The 19,115-nt window shown below is 42.4% G+C and overlaps 2 protein-coding genes across 5 annotated transcripts in view; both read left to right on the top strand.

Moving 5' to 3' along the window:
- Positions 1-9,579, top strand: part of arid1ab (AT rich interactive domain 1Ab (SWI-like)) — a 54,261-nt gene extending 44,682 nt beyond the window's left edge. For both annotated transcript variants that reach the window (XM_043218436.1, XM_043218435.1), the window contains 8 exons: positions 4,043-4,175; positions 4,264-4,436; positions 4,678-4,819; positions 5,000-5,104; positions 5,224-5,320; positions 5,404-6,229; positions 6,312-6,442; positions 6,704-9,579. In XM_043218436.1, coding sequence (XP_043074371.1) covers positions 4,043-4,175; positions 4,264-4,436; positions 4,678-4,819; positions 5,000-5,104; positions 5,224-5,320; positions 5,404-6,229; positions 6,312-6,442; positions 6,704-8,605 — 3,509 coding nt within the window. In that variant the 3' untranslated portion in view covers positions 8,606-9,579. The remainder of the gene's footprint in view (positions 1-4,042; positions 4,176-4,263; positions 4,437-4,677; positions 4,820-4,999; positions 5,105-5,223; positions 5,321-5,403; positions 6,230-6,311; positions 6,443-6,703) is intronic.
- A 3,809-nt stretch (positions 9,580-13,388) lies between these two features.
- Positions 13,389-19,115, top strand: part of zdhhc18b (zinc finger DHHC-type palmitoyltransferase 18b) — a 16,447-nt gene continuing 10,720 nt past the window's right edge. The window contains exons 1-2 of one of the 3 annotated variants that reach the window (XM_043218439.1): positions 13,389-14,413; positions 15,882-16,042. In XM_043218439.1, the coding sequence (XP_043074374.1) occupies positions 14,187-14,413; positions 15,882-16,042 (388 nt within the window). In that variant the 5' untranslated portion in view covers positions 13,389-14,186. The remainder of the gene's footprint in view (positions 14,414-15,881; positions 16,043-19,115) is intronic. The other 2 variants (XM_043218438.1, XM_043218437.1) reach the window with 2 other exon arrangements.

Here is a 19,115-nt window from a genome sequence, read left to right as displayed (position 1 = left end):
TATAATGGCTAGGTTAATGTAATTGTGAACGTGAATCTTTATAGTGTGCGTGTCTTGTTTTAATGGAGCTTTGCTTTGATGTGGTTTAGTACAGCTGGTAATGTTTGAGCGCCAGCGGTTGACGTTCATTTCTCGTGTCGTTTACAGTGATTTACGGTACTGCTAGCTACCACACGACTCTGTTCTGCTGGGATAGCATTGCTTATTTATGCCCTTCTGTGCTACTGTGTTCAGAGTGGAGCTGCGAAATATTAATGAATTTTGCTGCCAATATATTGCCTGCATTATTTTATTATCTTAATTTTTAATGCATTTATTTCTCCATTTAGTTTTACTAGTATCACTAGTGAGCATGAAAATGTTAGGACTGATTCTTTAACAGAGTTCAGAAAAAAACAACCGCTTGTTCGTATGATAAACGTATCAGTGCTGATTTGATTTGTTTGCACGATCGATCAGAAATGTTCACAGAAGTCCGAGAAGTACTGAAACAGAATTTATCTGAACGCACTGAAACTAAAAGATGAAGTTTAGATGACTACATTTTGGTAATTGAGTACTTGATCTCTGTTATGCAGGGTGACGAGTTCTTGTGTGATAAATGAAACCAAAATGAAGTTTATCTGCCTCATACCGTGACACATTTGAGACCACAAAGCTCACGTTTACCTCCTATAGTTTATCTACGTTGTGCACATGACTCAGTCGATATGATTTCAGTCCTTAAACATTATTTCAGCCTAAAATGTGATTTGTATCTTATTTTATTATTTTGGCTGGTTTATTTCTTTTTGTCGCCGAACATTAGGCGTAGCGGTTTTTTAAAATCAATTTCTTGCCGTTCTTGTTTTTCTAAGATTTATATTGGTGCCTATAAATAAAAATACTTAAACATCCTTCTTCCTTTTGTACTTTCAGTACTAACAGCAACTGTTGTTTACAATGGTTGATTTTTCTTGCACAATGCAGATCAAAATGTACACCATTTCTTTTGCACCTGATCTTTGTTGCATCCTTGAAGGTTCCCAGTTTTTTTGTTTTTTTTTTTAAGATGGTGACTTGTTAAAAATACCTCAACTGTTGTTACACAGCACACGAGTATTATTATTTTTAAATGCATCAATCAGAAGCAGGCATCCAGAGCTTATTTACTGTAGCAAGCACATTATTTGTCTGCAACAATGGCAGTGTGTCCGGCCCATTTGTATGAAGCTGGCAAAAAGCCTAGGTGTTAAACACGCTTAAGGCGACCGATGGGTCACGCACTCCATTCGGTTTCGCTCCATCCAGCTTTTTTTCAATCCAGAAACGCACCCCATGTAAAAGACTCTGTGAGCCAGAGAGTGAGTTGAGCAGAGAGCAACTGAGATTACAAGAGAAATGGGGCGAGTTAAAGGGGATCCCCTGTGATGTAGAGCATGTCTGCTTGGCACCGGGTCAGGTGCTCCAGGCTGACTGCTTGTTTTTTTGTTTTTTTTTGTTGGTTTTTTTTCCCCCTTGCTGCAGACGGCTTTTTCCTGGCCTTAGGATTCAGAGGCAAACCCCTGGAGGGCTGAACCAAGCCAGAAAAAAAGATGAATGGGGGGAAAAAAAAGAAAGGGGTGGTGGTATGTAAAGTCAGGCTGGGTTTTTCTTCATTTTTTTTTTTTTTTTTTTTTTTTTTCCTTTCCCACCCTCCCCTCTCTTTATCTGCGTTAGAGGGATATCCTTGCCCAGAGGAGGGAGGCTGAGGTATTGTGTGTGTGTGTGTGTGTGTCTGTTAAGGAGCATGTGTGAAGTGCGAGATACGGATATGTCTGACCTGCCGGTGACCCCAGTCTGTGTACGAGCTAATGAATGGAAGCATGAGTCATCCAACAGGCGTGCCAGTAGTAATCGTCCTCTAGCTGGCCGCAAGATGAGACGCAACATGTGGCGCGCAAACATGCTGTTCATCCACACACATTTGTGTCTCTCTCTCCGCTTCATTCCTTTTGCTCTCTGACATTTACACACACATGCACGTTGGCTCATGTCTGCTGAAGTGAGGCACGTGGCCTTACAGTAATCATGTTGGGGGGATGGCCATGCGCACTCGAGGACTTGAAGGAACAGTACTGTCCGATCGGGAATGAGAAAAATGGGGCCTCCTTTGTTCATTTTGAGTATTTGGCCATTTGTTGGGTACGCAAACGTTTAAACGCATCAAGGTGCAGTTTGCTTAAAGGTTTAGTAAGTGACTGATTAAAATGCTGCCCTGCCTTCATAGCTTCGCCAGCATCCTACGCCACAACATGCATTGGCTAACAGCTCAGCATGGTGAAATGATAGAGCCAGTGTTACGCGGCGAGCAGAAATGAAGCAACCCCAGCAACCATTTTCGGGCCTTCCCGCTCTCCTGGGTCATTTCTGATTATAACTCTTTATTAGAAACATATCAAAGAAATATAACCTATTTGTTAATGTTAATTTTTCCACATTCTACAAATCTCCAGCTAGCTCCCTCCATTTCTCTCATCCTACTCATCATGGTTATAAAACATGCCCTTTTGCTGATTGGCTACAGGAGTGTTGTGGTGCTCGGACTTATTGCTCCAATTCACTTCCTTTTTTTTTTTCTCCTATTTATACCAGCAGAACTATGTACACTGTGCACAGTTTTCTTTCCAGCATGCACAGAACTGACATTTAGCAAGTATTCGCTATTTTTTGTTTGGGTGTTAATTTACATTTTTAACTTTTTCAGAAATTGCTTATTGCACCTTTCAGTCGAGTCCAAGCCACTGCACGTTTTAACTGAACAGCCATTTATGAGCACTATTTATTTATATCACACTAAAGCTAGGCTTTAAAAAAATACAAAGAGAGAACTCATGGTGTACTGTAGACTACCGTATTTGGCATTATAAGGGAAATTACTTGTTAAAGAAAAATAATGCATATTATAATACTGCATGACTCCTTAACATAACTAATTGTTAATTTTTGTGTTCATTCTTTCTCATCTGGGATGGTCTTGCTCTTTGGTTTTTAATATAAAACTTAACTTTTAGCAAATTACGAAGCCCTTTCGTTTTCTCAGGCTGAAGGAAATAAAACTTCATGCTTGCACAACCTTTCAGTTGTGCTGCCATTTTGGATTGTATGAAGTTTAACAGTCTTCAGCAATAAAACATGAAAGGCAAATGTTGTTTTTATCTGAAGTAACTTTTGCTTAATACAATTGAACTCAATATGTGGACAGGAGGGCTGTCAGTCAGTACATGGGGAAACAAAGTAACTGGTGAAAATGTAAATCTGTTTTAAAATGTAAATGTAAAAGCAATGCCGTCAACACTGGTCTGTGGGCTCTAGGTATCTCAGACACAAAATTTCAAAATTTTTACTCAAAATGAATCAGTCTGGACGTCTGAGATTTCAATGGTGAGATAATGGTTAATATTACCACAAATCATGAGGGTATATTAGCGACATGTGTTCTCTACTTTTGGCCTCTGAAATGTTTGGGACCAGAAATGTTGACGTGTGACGTCAGAGTAAAGCAGATTACCTCATCTCTTCTTCAACACATGACTAAGCACTTATCTGCGTGGTAAGTGTGCCGTTAGGTGCTGGTTGAGTGGTAGTAATGGAGACTCTGTCATGCTGGGATATGGAGACTCAAACCTAAGCATGATACTCTCTGAGCACTTAGCTGGCAGAGCACCTCTCCCTGTGTAACCGGTGGGGGAAAGTCCTCAAATGAGATTAAGCGGCATGAAAAGCAGCGTGATTTCAGGCAGGGGAAGGTTGCCAAATGAGCCGAGCTCAGCGCATTTCCTCGAAAGCGTGTCGCTGTGTGTTGGCATGCTGTCTGTCCACAATGACAGTGAAAGTGCTGCGAAAGCGACAATCACAGGCAGTCAGAACATATTTGATGTTTAAATTAGAGCCATGTGGACAGGGATTTTGGTTTTCTGGTTTGTGGTTCTTATTAAAGCACAGTGTTTACTACACACAATATGACGTCGACAAAACCTCCTTTAGGATTTGCTTACTGACAGATCTGATCTTTTTTTCTCAGCTGGATCAGGATCGTTACAGGGTCCTCAGACACCTCAGTCGACCAGCAGTTCTATGGCCGAAGGTGGAGACCTGAAGCCCCCTACACCTGCCTCAACACCGCACAGCCAGATGCAACCCATGCCTGGTGCTAGGTACATGTCAATACTGTCAGTTTAGGACCGGACATTCAGAATGACTTTCAAGGGCCAGAGTACATCTGACATTATCTCTCTTACACAGGAGCAGTGTGAATTTGCAGGACCCATTTGCTGATGGTGGGGATCCAGCTTTTTCCAGGCGTAACTCTGTGACCCCCAATTCAGGTTATCAGCCTGGTATGGGTGGACCAGACGTGATGGGCCGCATGGGCCCGTACGAGCCCAATAAGGACCCGTTTGGTGGTATGAGAAAAGGTGACTTTTCTGGTCATATCCTTAATGAGACTCTGTTACTGTTGAGTTTGTTACATTAACATTTTGAACTGTATGCTATTTGTAAAACTTATTATTCTTATCCCAGTGACTGGTTTGATAAAAGAAAGATTTTTGGCATGTGGTAATTGACTCAAAAGAATCATAGGTTGTATTTCTTTTTTTTTTTTTTTTTTTTAAATACAAGAGGACATTCAGTATGACTCTCTACTTACATTTTCAGCGGGTGAACAGTTCATGAGCCCAGGTCAAGGCCCAAACAGTGGCATAGGTGAACAGTATAACCGAGGGCCCCCAGGACCTATGGGAAATATGCCAATGGGTCAAAGACAACAGTACCCATATGGTCCAGGATATGACAGAAGGTGAGTGCATTTATTTCAAGCATTTGCATCAAGTGTAGCCAGCGAGTTTATTATAGCATTCCATTAATACAGAAACCAGATTGTGTTAATATTGTGTGTTCTAGTTGTTTTGCAACGGTTTTTCACATTTCAACACATTTCTTCAGTTGCTGTTTCTCAAATTTCTTTATTTGCTTACAGACCAGATTCAAGCATGGGCCCAGATGGCAGTATGGGTCCACAGCCTAACATGATGCCTTCAGATGCAGGGATGTACTCACCCAACCGGCCCCCACAACAACAGAGGTTAGCATTTAAACAAATGTTACAAACTTTACAAATGCTTATTTATTTGTTTGTTTTGCTATCTATGATCATGCATGCTTTTTGGGCATTTTTGAAACTGCGTATGTTTTGGTTTGCAGGCTTGATTCTTACAGTAATCAATACCCTGGCCAAGGTGCTCCCCCTAGTGGACCATACCCAAACCAACAGTCAGGAATGTACCCACAGCAGCAAGCGGTCAGTAAAATCCTCTTAAATTTATTGTTATTAGGTGTGGCATTGCCTAAAATCTAAACAATAAAAATATTTCTCAAATACAGAATTACACACAGAAGAGACCAGTTGATGGTGTTTACGGTCCTCCTGCGAAGCGTCATGAAGGGGACATGTACACTTTCAGTGGTCAACAGCAGGGACCCCAAGCCCCAGGTGGACCTCAGACCCAACCTGATATGTATAACCAGTTTAATGCCTATCCAGGCTCCGACAGACGTCCACAAAACCAGTTTCCTTTTGGTTTTGGGAGAGATCGAGGACCTAATGCAGGTGGTCCAAACTCCCAGCCCTCCATGCCACCACAGATGATGAGTAGCTCCATGAGTGGCTCCATGCCTTCAGTCCCTGATGGACCCCAAGGTCCCATGTGGCCTGGGCGTAATGAGATAAACTACCCAAACTATCACAATCGCCAGGGGCCCCCTGGTGTCCCATCCCAAAGTCAAGGCTACCATGGCATGAATCGTTCTGAAGACATGATGCCTTCAGATCAGCGTATGAACCACGAAGGACCTTGGGCTGGCCATGTTAACCAGCGGCAGCCCCCATATGGGCCTGGAGCCTCTGGGCCGCCAATGTCCAGACCTCTTCAGTCCAACTATCCATCCTCCCAGAACCACATTTCACAAGTGTCCAGCCCTGCACCCATGCCAAGACCAATGGAGAACAGGACCTCGCCCAGTAAGTCTCCATACATGCACACAGGGATGAAAATCCAGAAGGCTGGACCTCCAGTTCCTGCATCACACATTGCCCAGCCACCAGTGCAGCCTCCTCTGATTCGGAGAGATGTGGCATTCCCACCAGGTTCAACAGAGGCAACGCAACCCATTCTAAAACCGCGCCGTCGGCTTACCATGAAGGATATTGGTAAGAGGCTGTTCCCATGAGTACATTTGTCTCAATCCATTGTTTTAGGGTGGTCTAAAAATTGCTTTTGTTCGGTTTCAAGGAACACCAGAGGCCTGGCGAGTCATGATGTCCCTCAAATCAGGCTTGCTAGCTGAGAGCACTTGGGCTTTGGATACCATTAATATTCTTTTGTATGATGACAACAGCATTTCTAACTTTAATCTGAACCAGGTGAGTAATTTTGTCATCAAGGATCGCCAAACTGGAAGGCCAGTGTCCTGCAGAGTTCAGCTTTAACACCTGCCTGAAAGTATACCTAGTAAGAACTTGATTAGCTGCTTTAGGTGTGTTTAATTGGGACTAGAGCTAAACTCTGCAGGACACTGGCACTGCAGGACTGAGTCTGCTGACCCGTGGTATAGGCCTTATCAGTAGGGATGGGTCAGATTGATCAACTAGTGAGACTAATTTATCTTTATCTTCTGATTTCAGCTTCCTGGCTTCCTTGAGCTTGTTGTTGAGTATTTCCGAAGATGCCTCATTGAGATCTTTGGCATCTTGAAAGAGTATGAGGTTGGCGACCCTGGGCAGCGTACACTAATTGACCCAGATGCCACTGACCCTGAGATGTCTGATGAGGAAGGGCCAGAAGCAGAGCAGATGGAAGAGGAGGACGAGGATGACGATGAGGATCTAGAGAGCCACACTGTCCAGACGTCACAGGTCCAGGTCAAGCAAGAGAAAGAGGAGTCTACGCATGTCCAAAAATCCAATGACAAGAATGATGTAGAAGAGAGGGAAGGCGAGGATAATTCTTGCAAAGATCATTTCCGATCCTCCACCCCAATGCAGGACACCAGTGCCTCCCAGGAGAAGCCAAAGCAGGCTAGTAAATTTGACAAGCTACCCATCAAGATATTAAGGAAAAAAGACCCATTTGTGATTGGGCGCACTAGTAAATTGGGTCGGCGACAAGCCTTTGATAGTGGTCTTATCCATTGGAGTGTAGGTGGTGGTGACACCACAGAGCACATACAAACACATTTTGAGAGCAGGATGGAGCTCTTGAAGCATCGGAAACGGGTGCCAGTGAATGTCGAGCCACGGAAGAAGGTGTCTCAAGTAGTGGAGAACTTTACAGAGGATGCTGAGAAGCCTCAGACAAATGAAGAGCAGCAACAACCTCAGCCATCCCCAGACCAACCATCGTCTGAAGGTAAAAGCTCTACAACAGCAAGCACGTCGACGAGTATAACGGCCACCATCGATGATGTACTCTCGGCTCGGCAATGCTCTGTGACTGAGGATGTGGTCAGGGGCAACCAAGATGGAGACAGGGAGAAGAATACGTTTCTCTTTGGCATCGACCTCGCGCAGCAGAAGCGCAATATCAAGATCTTGGAGGACGAGCCGCACAGCAAGGACGAGACCCCACTCTGTATGCTGTCTGATTGGCAGGACTCCCTTGCTCGCCGCTGCATCTGCGTTTCCAACATCATTCGCAGCCTTTCCTTCATTCCTGGCAATGATCTGGAGATGTCGAAGCATCCAGGACTGTTGCTGTTACTTGGCCGACTGGTGCTGTTGCACCATTGGCATCCTGAACGCAAGCAGGCCCCGGTTACCTACGAGAAAGAAGAAGAGGAAGATGAAGGGGTCAGCTGCGAGCGAGACGAGTGGTGGTGGGACTGTCTCGAGGTTCTGCGGGAAAACTGCTTGGTCACGTTAGCGAACATCTCAGGCCAGCTAGACCTGTCCATCTACCCTGAAAGTATTTGCCTGCCGCTGCTGGATGGCCTGCTTCACTGGGCCGTGTGCCCGTCGGCGGAAGCCGTCGACCCCTTCCCCACGCTGGGGCTCAACGGGACACTGTCTCCCCAGAGACTTGTCCTAGAAACCCTCAGCAAGCTTAGCATCCAGGATAACAATGTTGACCTCATTCTGGCTACGCCGCCTTTCAGCCGCCTTGAGAAGCTCTACGGCTTCCTCGTGCGCATGGTCGGTGACCGCAAAGTGCCCGTCTGCCGGGAGATGGCGGTGGTGTTGCTAGCGAACCTGGCGCAAGGCGACAGCGTCGCGGCCCGGGCAATTGCTGTGCAGAAAGGCAGTGTTGGAAACCTTCTCGGCTTCTTGGAGGACAGTCTTGCAGCCACCCAGTTCCAACAGAGTCAGGGCTCGTTGATGCACTTACAGGGTGCACACTTCGAGCCCACTAGTGTGGACATGATGCGGCGGGCAGCACGTGCCCTGCACGCTCTTGCCAAAGTGGAAGAGAACCACTCAGAGTTCAGGCTGTACGAGTCACGGCTACTGGACATATCGGTGTCCCCGCTCATGAACTCTTTGGTGTCCCATGTAATCTGTGACGTACTTTTTCTGATCGGCCAGTCATGACAGCCGTGGGGGCAATCATGTTTTTCCCCACTCGTTTTTTTTTAATGTGTGTGTGTCTGCGTGAGTGGAGAAAATTTAACAGCGAAACTGACTGACTGTATGTTCATTTTTTTAATTTATGCAAAATCACCTCAGATTCCACTGTTTGTCCTTGTCTACCCTTGCTTCGCTCTCAAGGACGGACATAAGTCGCGATGGATTTAACACATATGGATAAGACTTAAACTAACACGGATGTGCCGATCGAGATCCTCGCCTGCAAGAGTGCTCTGCCCTTTGGACTTTTTTTGTAAGGAAAAATAATGACAAAAAGACACAAAAAAACAACAACAAAACTGTAACCAAAGTTGCTGTCACGTTTACAGTGAGTTTGGGGAAAAACCGTGCCCGTGTTCACCTTCCGGGTGAGGACGGGCACGGAGACGACCATTATCTGGTTCTTGGAGGCTAAATGGACTCTCAGACTCTGGTGTGTGGTATAAATTGCTGTAACTTGGATTATATATATACTTAGCCCTAAAGGAACCAGGTCGTTGGCTGTGAACAGACATGTAAATGGGAGGCCTGTGCAGTAGATTGTAGGACTTTTTTCTGTACTGTACACCTTAAAACTGTAAACATACTGTAACAATACTGTTTCACACTGAGATAATGCTGGCTTGGCAGCGGAAAAACTGTAGTTTTTAAAAATGATGATTTTAGTTCATGTTGAGAGAGGAAAAAATGGCTTTCCCCCCAAAGTAACGTGAACCTACAACACCCCGACCTCTTCTTTGTCCCTCGATTGTATGACTTGACCCTTAAAGAAATCACCTCTTAGGACTGGTCTTGAGCTCTAGATGCAGTCCAGGCTGCAGTGTATATAATGATGTTGTAAATTACACTTTGCTCTTTTTCTTTCTCTCTCATCTTATGGCGCTCTTCACCGTTTTTAATCTTTGTCGAATTAAAGGTTTCACTCTACAGATCTCTCATTGCGCATTGCCATGTGTTTATTTACCACCTTCCTCTCCTTACATCTCTGGCTGTAGGGATGCAATCTTCTGCCCTTGCGATCCCATGCACATAACATTTCAGTTCCTTTCGTTAAAGCTGTAGAGGCATATATCAAACCAGACAAGTCCATTACTCCAACTGATTTCATCATCATTCACCGGAACAGATACAGTAAACGAGTTTGGTTTCCCCTCTTTCCCAGCGGTTTCCTTAGTCGATTCCAGTGCTATGGATTCATATTTGTATTTCAGATGATGTAGCTAAAAACTTGTTGTAAATTCCTTTTTTCCCCTTTTTTGGCTTAATGAATATCATTTATTCCGTATGAAATCTTTATACTATATGTTCCACGTGTTAAGAATAAATGTACATTAAATCTTGGTAAAACGCTTGTGATTGATTCATTTATAACGACTTCTGTAATCATGCAGTTGGAGGTCCATGAATTTTAATACACGCCAAGTTCTACAGACTGCATTTGTTACATCGCTAATTACCAAAGAAAACATTGATTAATCGCTTTAAAAGTAGTGGTAAAGCAATAATAATAACGGAAGTTAAATGTTCAAATGCCACTGATTTGCAAGTATAGCCACAAGACTAAAGACGGTTACAACAGTTACTGTGATACAATCTGTCAAAATCCATCTGTGCATATTCGCTGTCCAGTGATTCCTCGCGTTATGATCCAAATTTTAATATGCATTAAGATTCCTAACAGGACCACATCTTTATTATATTAGTGACACAACTGTTCGTTCATCTATTCTAGAACAGTTCCACAACAGAAGTGATATGCACAAGTAGTTTTAACACCATCAAAAAGGTTTTAGAAATTCAGGTTAGTGCTTCAATACAAGCTCCAGTCTCGTATTTCTTTTGGTAAACTTCCAGTGCATGTCCAGTTCGCTTGCATTGCCGCTACATCACCGTAACCTGCAAAAATGACATTAACCAAGCAATTAGCCACAATTGCATAACGAATGGGGGCTAGGCTAGACTGGAGGCCTTGACTCCACGCGCCATTCTTCCTGCACTGCGCTGTGGAAAATCGCACGACCTGCAAATAGCAAGTTTTCTTTTTCTCAGGATTAATGGTTTCCGGCCGAAGAGAACCACCTTGAAATGGAATAATTGCGAACTCCACAAATATAGGCCACTGTGTGCTCGAAGAGATGGTGGAATCGCGGCAGTAATTACTTACGCTTCCTTCATTAGGTGGGAAATGAAGGTCAAGTCGAGCGCGTTGCATGGCGGGATTAGCAGCACATCCCATGCATACAGAAAAATCTGCTTCCTGTTCACGGTGCAAACGTTTCACACCGCAAACCTGGTTCCAAATCTCGAATATAGCCTTAATTTGACCAGTGACGAGTGCTTAAAAAGCAATAAATTGTTACGGATGTATCCCTCCCGATGCATTTCACACAAAACTGGTATAAGCATATTTCAAATCCTCGCTGATTTATTAATTCGTTAAAAGGGGTAGTGTTTTATGCATCATGCTTGAATGTTATGCGCTTTTGAATCATAACGAGCACACGGACACGATCCTGAATTAATATCGTTATATCAGAGCAAACCGTTAATGAAGGCGGGCTGAATATTTACTAATGTTTAATCCCGCAGCGCCATCTAGCGGTTATGCGCGGATAACAGCGCTTTATATACACAAGGAGAACATACTGCTGTTTTGACTACAGGCCTGATTATTTTATCAGATACATAGACATCGATTAATAAACGGGAATGAGCGCAATGTTTGTTCTCTCTAAGGCAAAACGGGTCTATTATCTTCATGAACAGCCATGAAACTCCGCTCGAGTCGGTCACGTGGTAGCTGTTACGCTTCTCAGTGCTTGTCGAAGTGGACCAATCGCAGGCTTCTATTTACTTTAACGTAGGACTTTACGCGTCAGGTAAATTCTTGGCCTTTTTACGATCTTCGTGACATATTTCAGTATGTTGCAGTAATATATATATATATATATATATTTGCCAATTTTAATGTTATGCCTCTATGGCTGCGTTTCTTTGATAAAAGTACAGCAAAAAACAATTGTGAAATATTATTACTGTTCAAAACAACCATTTTCGATGAGAATAAATTGTAATATGCTGTATATTCCGGAGTGTGTATTTACAACAAGTGCAAACAGCCGTGTGGTCGGGATAGTCAAAGCAAAAAAAAAAAAAAAAAAGTAATTAATTAATTATCATCCGTAACCGTCACGTGACAACACCGTGGGATTAAATAGCTCGTAATCGCCCGCGAGTTTTACTTTCGCTGTTAAGTTTACCGGAAATCGGTAACAAGCATTTGTTTCCTTATAGTTCGTAAATGATTTCTCTCTTTTTCTCGCTTTCCTTGGCTTTTAAAAAGACTATTCTTTAAAAAAAAAAAAAGAAAAAAAAAGAAGAAGCGCGTTTTACTTTTAACTTTTACATTAGCGGCAATTTGACGTCAGTTTGAATTCAATTTCAAATCCAATTCGAAAACTAAAACAGAACCTTTATGAACAAAACGAATAAAATACGCCATGCTATATGAAATATCTTGTAACTTACAAAGTTTAAATAGGTATACAAAATTAAAGATCAGAGGAACAAATATGCTAATTATGAAACGTATAACGTTAGCTAAATGAATAAGAAGATAATTAGGCCAAAGCACGGGCGGCTCTCACCTTGATGTACAATAATAATAAAAGTACAGTTTAAATCAAACAAAAATCACCTGAAACCGAGCAAACGGATGAGATACGATTTTTTAAACTCCCTTTATCACGTAGATTGATGGCTGATGCTTTTCAAAATCCAAAAGTGGCTTTTGCATTTCGTTTCGAAACCCTTCGGTCGTGGTCATTAAACATTCGCCGTTTAATGAAAATGAAGGAAGTAAAGGTGAAAATAAAGTTGAGGTTAGTTAGGTTAGGGAGGGCTTTATTGTCCCAGTGAGTTGGCACCCATCCACTAACTGGAATTAAAATGAACATCTTCAGCATCTTTACTCCAGTCTTCAGTGTCGCGTGATCCTTCAGAAACGTTTCTGATTGTTATGCCAGTGTGGGTTTTATTTATTTAGTGAAATAAAATGCTTAAGAATAGGATCACCTAACTTTAAATCTGGCAGGCCGTGGGACGCTGTGTAGATCTCACTCCTTGGTTGAAAGGGAGCTTGTTGTGTATTTAGATGCTGACTTTGATCACACACTTTGAGCCTCATCTAGTTCATGTTCACACGTGCTGGAGGGGACTTGTCTGCTTAAAAAGATGCTGTTCAGCACTAGCTTATAGCTTTAGATTGAAATGTTACTACATCTCTTTGTAATCTGCCACTAAATGTTTGTATCTCAGGGGAGCTTTTAAGGGTATAAATCAAGACACAAAAACACCAATAGATTTTTTTTTTTAGAAAATGACAAAACGCAGATCTATGAGAGTCCATATTTGGTAACTGTTTTTGTAACGGAGGTGATATTTTGGAAGAAAATGATTCATTTGTGAAAGACAACTGCATCGATTTAACCCAGTGGTTATTTTGGGTATAGAGCCTAAACAAAATCTCATAATTTAATGTGATAACTTCAAACTTGGAACATAACTTAGTTAGACACATGGCTTTGATTATATAACAATTTAAAGTGCAGTATATGTTATAAAACATGGTTTATAAATTAAAAGTAAAAAACGACTATACTACATTATCTTTAATGCAAACACACACACATATATACACACACACACACATATATATACACACACACACACATACATACATACATACATACATATATACACATATATACATATAAATAAATGATTTCGCCAAAGCATTCAGGAATTGCAACCATGTTGTAACCAGCATTGATAAACAAGAGTCATGGGTCTCTTTATGGTTCTGCCCTTTTAGGGTTAAATACAAGTGGTTTACGGGGTTTAAAGTGGTTTAAAGGGTTACAGTGATGCATTAAAAGTGATCCAGTGACATTTCAACTATTATTTGTAATGCTGCTTATGAATTTGTCATTTTTTTAGTACTGTGAAAAAGAAAAGAATAAAAAGAAAAAAAAATTAAGCATTTTACACTAAGCAAATTGATGATAGATAGATAGATAGATAGATAGATAGATAGATAGATAGATAGATGTGAATGCCTCTGATCTGTGAGAACGACACACTAAACAGCATTGTCTGGTAATCCATGAGGAGCTTTCGAAAGATTATGACATGAGCGATATTACGCAGCTGCTGCCATGTGAAGAGCATCTGAGGACTGTAGCGTCACATCCTGCGCGCGAGCATCATCCGCGCGCGGGTCCTCGTCCGCCGCGCTCTCCTGTAAACAGCGACGCTCGCCCGGCGCGCGTTCGCGTTACCGTCACGCCGAGGGAGGACGCGTCTGTGACGTCGCCTCCGCCGCCGCGTTCCGTCACGTGCTGCTAAAGCCGTCGCGTTCCGCCGCGCGCCGAGCGGACCGCGATCCGTTCGCGTATAAAGCGGGACGCGGCCGTGGAATGACGCCATTGCGCGACGCCTCTCCGCGCAGCAGCTGATGTTCGACGGACGCCGCGCGCCGTGAAGGATGAAAAACCGCGAATATCAGCAGATAGATCCGCAGGCGCTCGCGACGCCTCCGCCGCGACCTCCGCCCGAGCACAAGCCCAAACGAGTCCGGAGAAAATGGGAGGTGTTTCCCGGGAAAAACCGCTTCTGCTGTGACGGGCGCATCATCGTGGCGCGTCAGAGCGGCGTCCTGCCGCTCACTCTGGGGCTCATCCTGCTCACCAGCGGACTCTTCTTCATATTCGAGTAAGTCTGGCCCGTCTGAAAGCGAGTATAGGCCTGGGAAAGTCACAGGTGCGTCTTAAGAATGCCTGTTTAAACACCTGCCCTTCAATTAGGACGTGTTTGTTCATTAAAGCGAGGTGTCTGTTAAAGGTCCCTTGTTCTGGAATGCACGTGCTCCGTGTAACCCGTAAGATTCTACAGCTTTACATGCGTTCTGACGGGAAACGTCCAGTAGATGTTATGCAGGCATAGAATAAAATAGTCAATAAGTAGATATTTCTGTAATGTGTGCTCTTAGGGTTTTTATGCACCTGCTTCAAAATGCCCTTGAAATTGAATGCATGGGTCTGTTAAAGATCTCCTGATCTGGAAAGCACCGCTGTGTACAAAGACATCTTTCGGAAATCGGTTTTATATGCATTTTCTATGCATCCATATCTTAAAGACATCTAATATACGTCTGTTTGACATCTGATAGACGTCCGGTTGATGTGGTGTTCCTAAAAATGCAGTCTTGCAGAGGTCAAGTAGACACTTCTTTAATGTGTGTGTGTGTGTGTCCTCAGCTATTTATGCATGTGCTTGTTAAATAAAGCTGGTCTGCAAGAGGTCTGTTAAAGATCTGTTGATCTGAAGAGCATCTGTGAGACGTCAGCTTTGCATACGTTCTGAACGGGGCTCAACATTGGCGTTTTTTGCTCACCAGCCGCTGTGGCTAGTGGTTTTCCGATTTGCTAGCCACTCAGCGTTTTCACCGGCCACAATGTTCTTGTTGGACAGTGACATTTTACGACTTGGTACTACACACAAATGTTTCCAAGTGAGTTGGCCTATTTAAAGGGCATTTTCCTTACCACGTTTAATGCATGCGTGATCTTTCGTAACAAATGCTTATTATCCTATTAATCGCTCTAATGCCAAGTTCTATTACCGTTAAAAGAAATTCAACTACTTAATATTTATCCCCTGGAATGCTACTTTTATCAAAGGGAATCCCACCAAAAATGTTTTTTACTCCGCCGGAGCACGTTTTTACCCAGAATCCCCCTGAAAAGCAACTACGGCTAGTTTTGAGTAGCAACTGGGTGGGTTTTCCTGAGAAAACCTGGCAACCCGGACAGCAATGGAGATTGTAGTATGTGAAACGTCTCTCTCAGGACATTATTTGTGTCGAGGACTTAATCAACGGTGTGTGGTTACTTAAAAGTGTCTCTCATTTACTTTTAGCGTTAATCAGACGCTTCAAAATTTAAAGCTCTTCCCTGTGGATGCAGCGTTAAGTAAAAACGGAGTCGGATTCTAATGCTCTTGATCTCATGTTTGTTTTCAGGGCTCTGCCACACTTTAGACATCAGTTGGCTCGTTCTCGTTATAGGCGCTGGTCCGCAGAGCTTCAGGGAATGGAACGGTTTAATGAGCGGCACAGTGTTTTAAAGCCTCCTCGTTCCACAATCGATGTTTTCCTAATTGAGGCGTTGTGTGTTTCCAGCTGCCCGTTCCTGGTGAAGCACCTCACCAGCTGCATCCCGGCCATCGGAGGGGTCCTGTTTGTTTTCGTGATCGTCTCCCTCCTCCAGACCAGCTTCACGGATCCGGGGATTCTGCCCCGGGCCACACCAGAGGAGGCCGCCGACATCGAGAAACAGATCGGTGAGGGAGCACACACACACACACGTCACCGGATCACTAGAGCGCTCTATATGCCCATCTGCGGAAATAGATTGGATCGCTTTGCATTTGCAAGCTAGGTTTGGCTAAATGTCTTTTGACAGTTGATTATATAATGAGCTAAGAATGAGACGTCTGATGTTGCTTCTGGTTCATTCGTCACTCCGGATGTGTAAGGTCAAGTCTAGAGCGTTGCATTATGGGATGGAGGGCTCCGTGCAGCTTCAAATGTTGAGGCAGTGCAAACACTTTAAAGTTGGAACAACTTTTCGTTCGTTTTGGTTGCATTATGGATTTGCTTTGACCACCTGAAAGCTGCTTGCTGTGAAACTGACTTAAAATCATACCAGTATTAACCACAGACGGTCTGCAAAATCTTCTTTTACATGTTTTTATCTCTTGTGGTCACAGAAGTTCTGTCATCTCTGTAGCTGTTGTTGACCCTTTTCTAAGTGATCTACGAGTTCTTAAAATCTTGCTGAACGTTTGCTAATGTGACCAATTTGGAAAGCAGAACTAAAATAATCTTGTCTAAGAAACCTGGCTATGGATATTGACTCTTTCTTCTGTTGTATGTCACTTTGGATAAGTGTCTGCTAAAATGCATATGAACCTTGTTCGAGAGACGAGACTGAGCTGGTTGAGGAAATCTTTTTTTTTTTGGCTTCAAACCAGGAAAGGCCGCGTCCCGAGGCCCTGGATAAGCCTTTGAACTGCTCTGGACTTCTCTTCTTCTCCATGACAAATTGGAGGATGTTCTGTCCTAATTACAGAGGACGGCTCTGACAAGATGATTGTCATGAACACACACTCCCCCGGGTCTCAGAATGAGATCTTCACCTGCTCAGTAGTGGCCCGTCCTCGTCTGTGTTGCAGAGAGAGGTTTGTTTCTCTCTGAGCAAGGTCACGTGATTGTGGCGCACACTCATCCATTATTTTAGATGCCCTTCAAACAGGAACATAATCTGCCAGTCAGAGAGCTGAAGCGGTCTGCAGTTTTAATAATAATAAAAACTAATCGTCGTACTAGAATCTCTGCTCAAGTGGTTCAGACAGACGTGATTGTGAGGATCTGGGAAATGGAGAAGTGCATGATGATACTGTGAAGATTGGCCATTTGCAGTATATGTGTTGCTCTGGCAAAATTTGAGAATTAATATCCAAGTGGCAGATTATATATATATATATATATATATATATATATATATATATATATATATATATATATATATATATATATATATATATATATATATACACACAAAAATAATTTTGGCATATGGCATGCACATAATATGCAGTTTTCATGTGGATATGATACAAAATTTGTTTGTGTGCATATCATACTTGTTGCACAGCAAAGTCCATTTTTGTGCATCTATACAAGTTTTTATTTTATTTATTTTTATTTAACTGTTTGTATGCACTTTCATGAGATTGGACTGGATTGGAATAAAGCATGCAAGAAAAAAAAAAAGGCAAATTGGTACACGGACAGAAAACTGCAGATTAGAGGCTATTCACACATATCTTTTGTTTTTTTTTTTTTTTTTTTTTTTTTTTTTTGCAGCGTCTCGCATGACAAGACCTACGTAAAGGCAGGCAGTTGAATAAGGTTACCTTTTTAGGAACTCTTTCTACCCCTCTAGGCTCTCCTGGGTTTTATATGCAAAAATGCTTTGCTGTTTTCGGTACCAAAGCATACAAACACTTTAAAAAAAAACCCCACACTATTTATTTAATAGTCAAACTAAAATGAAATGTATAATAATCAATGCCGTTTTTTTACTGCTACAATTGTTTCAAGTTTTTCCACAAGTAATAAAAGTATGATAAACGCTAAACAAGGTTGACTCAAATTTAACTTCTTTTGATTACTGAAATTTATTCGCATTTTATTTTTTGGTAAATGAAGGGGATTTACTTTTAAAATACAGTGTGACTTATTTTATATTTATTTCTTTCATAAATTAATAAAACTTTAATTTTTATGTAGTAGTAGTGCATTTACATTTGTGTGTACATGATATGCCGCTGGTTTTAGTCTAATCAAACGGTAGTGTTTCATGTTGTAATGCATTTCGATCCGCTTCCATGCGTCCGCCATTTTAAATGCCACTGTGTGTGAACCGGCTCTAAGGGGTCATTAATTAGCTCTCTTTTTGTAATTAATAGCTGCTTTTTGTTAAATGAGTGTGATCTATTGCAGTGTCCATAATTAAAAGAAGCAACTTTAGTTATCTATAGCTCTTCATTTTATGTGTAACAGAGTTGCGTGTTAAATGGAGGCAGCGCCATCTTTAGCGCGCGTGATAAGGACCGCCCACCGCGGAGCTGAGGAGACGCGCGCTCGATCCGTGGAAGAAAAACGACTTAAAAAGTTAGCAAAACACACACACAGCCGTTCTAATGTGGTTTTACCCCTTTGTGAACATGTTAGGGAACTGTTATTACCCGTTTGGCGTCGAATGTATCGATTTTGACTTTATTTTTCCACAATCAGAGTTGCGTGTTATCTTGTGTTTCACGTAGAGCAGATTTTATTCATTGTCCAACGAAGTCTACACGTTGTCTTCTTTATGCAGGTACGTTACGGGAACGTTTGTGTTTTTCTGTGTTTAATGTGTTATTTCGCTACTGTGAAGTTGCGCGTGTTGACCGCTGGGTGGGGATGTAGCCCGTCGAGGCTGAAGTCGATTGAATTGTTTCGCGAGTAATTCTCTAAAAATTTATATTGCAACCGTTAATCTGAAAAACTTTATACTACACTATATGATCACAAAACGCCAAAGAGGAATGCTGTTCTGAATAAAAAGAGCTGATGAGATTTTATTCATTGTCCAACGAAGCTCTTATTGGCGAGACCGTCACATATGTGTTGTTTATTTTTAGACGAGACACAAGTGGAGTGTAATAAAAAATTGTCTAAAGGAGCAATTTTTCTTTCACGTTATAACCGTGCCGTGGTGGTCCTCGCTGTTTGTGGAGGATCTGTTGATCTGTTATAATAAGTGCGGCGTAGGGCGTGTGTGTGTCTGCTCTGATGAACCGGAAG

The sequence above is a fragment of the Puntigrus tetrazona genome, chromosome 19 (assembly GCF_018831695.1).
Source record: "Puntigrus tetrazona isolate hp1 chromosome 19, ASM1883169v1, whole genome shotgun sequence".
In the NCBI taxonomy this organism is placed as follows: domain Eukaryota; kingdom Metazoa; phylum Chordata; class Actinopteri; order Cypriniformes; family Cyprinidae; genus Puntigrus; species Puntigrus tetrazona.
This window is presented reverse-complemented; position numbering and strand designations above follow the sequence as displayed.